At 34.2% G+C, this 9247-nt stretch overlaps 1 protein-coding gene across 1 annotated transcript; it reads right to left on the bottom strand.

Moving 5' to 3' along the window:
• LOC117330807 (actin-related protein 2/3 complex subunit 4) lies at positions 1-7026 on the bottom strand. Its single transcript, XM_033889304.1, has 6 exons — positions 6915-7026; positions 4122-4240; positions 3367-3478; positions 2283-2378; positions 1636-1825; positions 1-941 (listed from the first exon to the last, which is right to left on the bottom strand). Exons 1-5 carry the CDS (start codon positions 6915-6917, stop codon positions 1649-1651), a joined length of 507 nt encoding a protein of 168 aa, XP_033745195.1. The 5' UTR covers positions 6918-7026; the 3' UTR covers positions 1-941; positions 1636-1648.
• Between the last annotated feature and the right edge of the window lie 2221 nt (positions 7027-9247).

Raw genomic sequence — 9247 nt, 5'->3', positions numbered from 1 at the left:
GTGTGTTAAAAATTTGTTTTATTAATTAGCATTTGGAAATTTATACCTCTAGTAAACTTCCAGAAAATGAATTAGAGAATGTGTTTATGTCATAAATATAACGTACAGCTACATACATATCACTTACATACATGAATGTACAAATAGGGTATTGTCTCATACACAATGGGTCATTGTGATATCGGCATACAGGTAAACAAAACTGGTACCAACAGGTGAATCACAGTACACAGGTAAATATTCACAGATGTCCTGCTGACATTTCATCCCTCTGGGTTTGACACTTTTATTACGTTTTTAAATTTGTGGTATATAAAGAATATTTTGGTATCTCCAAAAGCACTTAATCTCTAATGAAACGGAAAATAAATCTTGGGTTTCTGTTTACCATTTAAAACACATGTTGCTATCTTGCATTATAAATGAAAATTTTACGTAGTCCTCAGATTTCTATAGATATCAATCATTGATTTTGCCATAGTAACCACAAAATGTACATTGAAGGGAAGATAGAGACATTAATTTTCTTATTGTTCAAAATTTCATATTACTTAGATCTTTTTCAAAGGCGTACCATAAACTATATATCACTTTCATGCCTTGTACCCACAAAATCTTCATGTTGACTCTTCCATCCATGTAAAAAGACAAGTTCTTTACAAATTGAAGGGGTGGTCAGATTCATTTTCCATGACCTTTCATAGGAAGAATATTTCCACCAACTATACATTTCAATACATCCATCCAGGGATTAAAAATGATGTATTTGACCATTAAATAACTTGAAAATACATATATTCTGTATGTAATAATAATCCTTGTAATATCGATACTAATTTTAATATATATAACAAGTCAAAATATTGTCACAAATCCTTATGTGAACTTGCTGGTCCAGTGTCACCCAACTTGCATGTAGATCTTGGTTGAATTTCTTAGTTCTGTGGAATAGAAATTCACATGTCATAAGAAATTCATCCATATTAAATAAGATTTATGTCACATCAATGAGAAAAATTAATTTTGATTGAATAAAATACAAGTTAAGGCTGTTGTATATCATATAATATATCAAAAGTTACATAGAGTTTGAGCTTCCTTTTTCATCTTTAAAACTGAAAGTAAATTTAAAAAGAAATCTGTCGCGACCAGGTATATTTGGTACATAACTTTCAGCATTTTAATAACGCTGTTCTGTTTTTTTGTGTTTTTTTATTTTATTTTTTTGTGTGTTAATTCAATTACTTCTATGATGTGTGTGTCATTTAATCCATTTCTGTGACAACCAGTATACTGGCAAAAGTCTAGCATATTATAAATAAACCAAAATAATGTATGAAGTGAGCTACCAAGCACTTGAAGGAAATTAGGTATCCTCTGAACTTACTGTTACATCTAGCATTTCTGGTAACAATAGAAGATCGATCATTGTTTTTTTTGTTTGTTTTTTTGTTTTTTTTGTTTAACGTCCTATTAACAGCCAGGGTCATTTAATGACGTGCCAGGTTTTGGAGGTGGAGGAAAGCCAGAGTACCTGGAGAAAAACCACCGGCCTACGGTCAGTACCTGGCAAGAAGATCGATCAACTGTTTCATTTCTCTGGTATAATATACTACAGATGGAAAATGCACCAACCTTTAAATTGTCACTAAAAACGCTTGAGGAATTCTTCAGCACTGACTCGCGCCCTTGAGTTGACAGCTAGTTTCATTTCACTTATTTCTTTATCAATTTCTTCCATGAAGTGGATTACAAAGTCTACCAGCTTATGTTTGTACATCTGTTCGGAGTGGAAGTTGGTGATGAGAAAACTGATGTCATAGCCCTGACGAGAAAAACGACATATTAACACAAAGTTTTAATGTATTTTAAAATACCACGGGTAACATCAACCATCTTTTTTCACATCTTTCAAAATAGTTTTGACAAAAGTGTCAATGGGATGAAACCTTTTAATTGGTATCTTGTAGTTGGCTTGTTATCTGCTTCAATGACCATCCGAAAAAAAATATTCTAAAAGTATTCTTATTTGCATAACAATGAAGTACAATTGTCTTGAGGACAGTTTTACCATCTGAATACACATACAATGTATATTTACAGTATACAATTTTATAGCGTGTCACCCTTGTACACTTAACACTGATGTGCAGTGCGTGAGATCTCTAAATGTTTTCTAATTGTAACAAGTGAAGAGGTTTAAACATTATGTTAAAACCACTACCTTGGTACACCTATATGATTATCATAGAATCATTTTGTGAATTCTGAGTTGGTCTTACCTCCACTGGTTTTCGTCGAAGTATTACAAAATTTTCTGCTCTCATCATCATAAACCTCATGAACTTATGACACAAAATTTTCTCAATATCGTCTGCCTGTTCATTTAAAAGAAATAGAAGATGTTGATAATCCATTACAGTATGAAAGTATTTCTCTCCACATCTATAAAGTACATCGTAACTTATTTTTTAAATTCATGACTTTAAATAAATGAAGACTTACTCTTCTGACATATCATAATTACCAATGCTTATTTCTTCGTCTTATACAATCTACCATGGCTTAGTTCTCTCATGATATATTACCATCTACCACAGCTTATTCTTAGACTTCTACATCAAACAGTGTCTTATAATCTCTGACTAAACAGGTCCACTCTTTGTATCTCCCACTTAAACATTTATAATTCCTTTGCAGTGAAGTTTTTTTATATCCTCATTAATAAATAAAATTAAGCATCAGTCAGAAAAACTTGACCTCCAATTCATTTTTACTTAAGACTGAGATTTCAAAACCATAATAATTTTTAACCTGCTCAATAGTGTTACTGCCAAGCAGATCTTCTCTGAATATGAAACATGAAAACAAGATAGATAACATAGGAATCCTCAGTTTGAATGGTTTGTAGAGGAGGGGTGCCAATTTGGGCAATTCTGCAGCCCCTCAGTGATAAGCATAATGTTTTGAAGGCGGATACATTTAAGGTCAGCTGCATATGGTATACTATTAAAAACATCAATTTTTTTTGTGGGTTTAGACATTTCAGGGGTCAAAAGTCGGAGTGAAAAATGAAATTTTCATTGTCGAAGTTCATACAAATTCAATATTGGAGTAAATATAATATTTTTTTAAGTTCTGATAAAGAAGTATTGGTTTTTAAAAATTCAGTTGAAAAAATGTCAAAAAATGATTAGGTAGGTCACAGTGACCTAGTTTAGCACATGGTCCATTTAACTACTTTAATCCAATTAGAGTTCTGTACATTTGTACTGTTGAGAATACATCTCAGCTATTCTGGCTATCAGTGCTTATTGAGCCTTAATCCAAAAAAAACCTTCATTTCAGCCATTAACACTAACTCACCTGCTTTACAGCTATGCTAATTCTGACTGAGTTTATCGAGCCTTCAATCAAAACTTTTTCTTTTTCATTTCTGCTGATAACGACTGGGGTCAGTAAAAGCTCCTTGTTACTCCTGAAATGATAATGAGAATGAAATCTAGTTACCAGGGTAAGGGTCAAGTGAAGCAAATTTCATATTCCTCCTTTACAATTTTAAGATATGTTAAAGCTGAATTTCAGTCTATATCTTTGAAATCATAATCCGGTTTCACAAAAAATAAAATCCCATTGTCTGAACTAAGCATTTCACTAGCTTACAGAATCTTGGGTTTGAAGTCTTATATTGAAGTAAATTTCAATATTTGCAATGAAAGTATAATGGGAGACTGGAAACTAGTGGAATTTTCAATACATGTTACCAGTATAGGTTCAACCATAGTCTATACACAAATTATGAAATCATACATCCTAATACCTAGTCAGATTGATTGTGTCTACATGTACATATCGGTACTGTATACTTTAGGCAGCCAATGATAATCAGAATTATGTGGACTACATAATTCTGTATAGTATGTGCATTTCTTTGTTATTTTAGATAAATGCTTATTCAGTAATTCAGTAACACATTAATTAGATTTGTTAAAAGTTCAGAGTGTCAGACAAGTCAACCAGAAATTTAATATTTCATCTCTTTCAGAAATCTTTAAAAATTAGATCTTTTACATATATGTAACAGTAAGTCCAAATTCCTTTAACCTAAATTCATTACTTACTTGACTTCCACCTCTGGTTTGTTATGTCTCTCCACCATCTGTGAATCAAAGTTTTGCAGACACATGGCACTCGTGAGGGTGTGCCTCACAGTATTAAGGTAGGGCTTGAGTGTCGCCGACTGTAACATATCAGGAAAGATATTATAATAAATGAAGACAATCTACATTGAAAATGGAAAACTCAGTAGCACCCTTATGGGGTAGATATCAAAAATTGTACCAAAGGTGGGGCTGACTCTCTGGGGGCCTGAGAAGGCGGGGCTAAAAGGGAACTATAACAGAAAGACACTATTAAAGTGATCACATCAAAGTTAGAGGTCATGATTATAAAACCAATCAAGTTTCAAAGAGATAGACTTAAAGCAGAGATCAACAAGCTCAAGGTTAAAATACTGGAAATCGAAGGGCAATTATTGTTTTTAAAACACAGTTATCAAACACTTTCTTAGCTCAGCTCTACTCCTCCCACTTTTTCTACCACCAAACCGTGGGAATCAAGTTATAGTATTGGAATAACTAGGTCAATTATGCAGATATTAAGCTGATTACAACATCATACAAATATAAATGTAGGCTAGGTTTATTCATTAAAATAAATTTTGTAGCATATGCTACTGGCCTCATAACATGTCTCAGGGTATTTTGGTTACTGAAAAAAGTTGTTTTTAAAAGACTTTTAATGCATTTGATTTGACCCCTGTGACCTTAAAAACAGGTCAAAAGTCATTTATTTGAACAAACTTCGTAGTGCTTCAATCATGAATGCTTTACCGGCCCAGTAGCAGGTTTTTGGGCTTCTTGGTTATTAAGGAATCCTTTAAAGATTTTAACTTATTTGACCCCTGTGACCTTGAATGTAAGTCAATAGAGCTGTGAATTGCAAGGTGGGTGGAGATACAATTGGTATCACAATAAATACATATCATGATATATGAGAAACTGATGACCTATCAGATATCTGGTATTCCACTGTACAGTAGTCATATATGTTTGTATTTGTGGAATTTTCGGAATATTGAGTCTTTGTCCACATTCGTTAAATAACATACGTCTTGTCTGTTTTCCACAAAATGTTCTTGAATTTAGAGGATTTGGATTTGAAATAACTCCAACAGGCAGATTTGTAACTCGATGGAACAACCTTGTTAGTTGTAAGCCATGTTTTTTACTACTTAACATAGGCTAACGTTGCATCTATGCACCACTCTGCGATCCAAAACATCAATGCATCTGTGAATCATTACACCACTATAAGTCAAAAGTCATTCATTTAAACAAACTTGTAGTCCTTCACCCCAGCATGTTACAGGCCCAGTATCAGGTCTCTGGACCTCTTGGTTATTGAGAATTAGTTGTTTAAATTGAAAAGTTGATACCAGCCAGCTATTTCCAGAATTTTCATGAGTCTTGATACTCATAATTTAAGCATAGCCCCCAAAAAATGAATTTAGGACTCAATATTCAAGTTTCAAAAATCGCTGTCACACAGTATGCCTGACCAATATCCCTCATAATCATCAAGCCAGGAGCCAAGAAGCCATCTTAGATTTTGCGCTATGAGATGATGGAACAAGATCTAGTTTTCAGAAGACAATATAGCTCGTTGAGTTGGTTGAAATACAGATTGAACTTTTCAAAAGTATGTCAAAGGTCACAGTCAAGGTCTGCAAATGTAGTACAAATGGAAAACTCTGGTCACATTAAGAAATAAATGTCAAATATGAAATCCTTACAATTTAACCACTACAATCACCAAGTAAAGGGGCCATAAAGGCTTAGATGGTTAGAGTGTAACCTCAGATGAAGATACGAGGTGCATGGTTTGATGCACCCTACCCGTGTCTGTTAACGGGCCGGTCTTTGCTGTTGTGGTTTTGTCTTTGGGCAAGATGGCATGCGACAGGCCTCCTGTAAGTTGTTCAGTGAGGTAGTCACCACCTACTTCAAGGATTTCCTGCCTCAAAATGACCCTAGCTGTTCATGGGGCAAAAACCCCGCAAACAATCACCAAGTAAAATGGTGGTTTACTATGCAAGGAGAGGTAACCTCAACTTTCATATTTAAGCACTGAACTTCTTTCAGTTGGCATTGATGAGTAACATGAATGTCAACAGGTCTAATTCAAAATAAAGCGTTAATGGACTTCTTTAAATTTGCCTTTGTATAGTCACTACTGGTGTTCATCTCGCTCATAAATGCCAACTGAAAACAGTTCTTTTATAACTAAGTAAGTACAGAGTTTGCCTTTGTATAGTCACTACTGGTGTTCATCTCGCTCATAAATGCCAACTGAAAACAGTTCTTTTATAAGTAAGTACAAAGTTCATTGTTATCTTTAGACAGATGAACGCTCAGACTGCCAAATCATAGACTTGTCATTTGTCCATCATATTCGGTTATTAAAACATCTTCCATCAGCTGTCCACTGTGAAATGACATTTACCCTAGTTAACTAAAATAACATCAATATCAGATTAACAATACAACATTCGAAGACTAAAATGACACAATTTATCATGACTGCAGTTTTCTTTTTGAAAAACTCAAAACATATTTGGTAATGGCAGGATAAAGTCGGTGTGACCAATGAGTCAGTGCCGGTCTACAGGTCTAGGTCCATGTTACTTCCGTATACAGTATAGCAATGTTACCGACTCAATATTCTACCTGTTCTCGCTTCAATATGAATACGAATCAATTGTTATATTATGGAAACATTAGACTGCGTTAGCTTTTCAATTAAAATGAATAATAACGTTGATAAAGACTTGATAATGTTAAGAAACCACCCACCATTTTCACAGCAACAAAACGGAAGTAAGTGTCCGGACAGGAAACTTCGGAATAACTCTGATGTTTTCATTCGCTGTTGTAGACGAGGGGTTCCGATTGAAACAAGAAGCTTTTGTCCATGGTTCGAATCCGGCTCACGACAGATATTTTTCTTCTTTTTTTTTCTCTCCGTTTTTTTCTTTTAAAACAATTCATTTTGACAAGTTTAAATTCATATATAATATTTGCTATTTTTATACATTTTAAAAATATTATTGTGAAAATGATTTTTTTTTGCTGCAAAACAGGCAACATGTTCGCATTCCATGGAAATAACACAACAGTTTCCTCTAGTTTACAAAAATCTCATAAATGAAACTCATTCTGAAAGAACTTCATACATTATTACTATGTGTTTATCTTGTATATATTTGAAAGACCAACGTTTATATCAACTTTTTTATATTGGTCTTGTGTCAATTAACCCCAGGCTATTAAAAAAGTTGATAAAACATCAGAATAATTCAGACCGATTCATTGATTCATTGATTTTTTGCTTACATGTTACATTATAAATTCTTGGCTGTTTTGTTTTTCGTTCTAGTCCAGTTAAACTTACCTTTAACATCATATGTTTAATATTTGAAGTCATTTTCTGTGTTACACTTGTATAGTTCCTTCTAACAATTTAACATTCATGTGTTCACTAATTGCGAAAGGATAGTAATATGCCAACATTGCCAACTATGTTGGTCTTGACGAAGTTAAGCATCATTAATGTGCAGTCAGATTGGATTGTACCCTTAAATGTAATATTGTCAGTGATGTGCACCACCACCGACAGCAACATTTGTGTCAATTTCTCCTGATATATAAAAGAGTACAATCTCCTGCCGATTTAATCAATTATAAATTTTACCATCGATGATAGGAATCGGATGGCATTTCCAATTAGTTAATCAATTCCTACCGATCATCACTACAACACTACTTTTTCCTCTTTTTTTGTTAGTTTAAATGTTCAGAAACATCACCTGTCCATTTGTCCATTGAGGTTGGACATTTGAACTTATTGAAGGCAATTACCCTTTAGCAATATATTCTTGGATAGTAAGGTACTAGAATAGACTAGAATATTTCAGAAATCAGGCTTAATAAGTAAAAGGCTGTCATATTGAACTCTGGTGTTGTAATAGGCGTTGCAATCTATATGTTACTATTGCTTTTTCCATGTAGGTTGACGTGGTAGTATTAGGTTGTTCTCCATTTGAAAGTTTTGTCTAAGGCGGTTGAAAAAGAAGGCCTGAACATTGAAAGGGTAATAGCATATGCTGGTTTGAACAGCATGAATGTCTTTGGCTTCCTTTCAAGGTCACATTGAGCTAAAATCTTTTAACAACTTCTTCTCAGCTCAATAACCAAGAAGTTCAGGATCAAGATATCGGCACGTAGCATGCTAGGATAAAGAGCTACCAAGTTGGTTCAAATGAATGACTTTTGAACAACTTTCAAGGTCACAGAGGTCATATTTGCTATTTAATCTCTAAACAACTTCTTGATAACCAAGAGTCACAGAATCATAATGGACCAGTAGCATGCAGTTATGAAGACCTACTAAGTTTGTACAAATGAATGACCTTGACCTACTTTCAATGTCACAGGGGTCAAATGTGTTAAGATTTTTAAACAAATTCTTCTCAATAACAAGGAGGCCCCAAGGCCATGATTTTGGGCCAGTGGCATGCTTGGATGAATGGCTTCCAAGTGATCTTGTTCTACCAAGTTCTTTGAAGATCACAAAGATCAAATGTATGTAATCATTATTTTTTTGTTAAGATTTGTTTGTTTGCTGGGTTTATCATCTTATCATCTGAAACTGTCTGAGATATGATGGTCCCTTGTAATTATGCGAAGTTTGATCAAAATACTTAATGGAATGAAGTTGCTTAACAGCAGACATGGATTTTCTAAAAATAGTAATGGTGACCTTAACTTTGTCCCAACAACCCTGAAACTTTTATGTTTGAGATATTATGGTCTGTTGTCATTGTATGAAGTTGGCTCCAAATTCTTAAAGGCATTAAGCTGCTGGAGTATTGACAAAATTTAGTGTTTTGGAGCTAAGAATATTTTATTACGAATTTGGTTCATTTTGTTTAATGTCCTATTATTAGCCCGGGTCATTTAAGGACGTACCAGGTTTTGGAGGTGGAGGAATGCCAGAGTACCCAGAGAAAAACCACCAACCTACGGTCAGTGCCAGGCAACTGCCCCACATAGGTTTTGAACTTGCAACCCAGAGGTGGAGGGCTAGTGATAAAGTGTCGGGACACCTTAACTACTCGGCCACCGCA

This window comes from Pecten maximus, chromosome 7, assembly GCF_902652985.1.
Source record: "Pecten maximus chromosome 7, xPecMax1.1, whole genome shotgun sequence".
Classification (NCBI taxonomy): domain Eukaryota; kingdom Metazoa; phylum Mollusca; class Bivalvia; order Pectinida; family Pectinidae; genus Pecten; species Pecten maximus.
The sequence above is the reverse complement of the archived record's forward strand: the minus strand, read 5'-3'. Positions and strand labels throughout refer to the sequence as shown.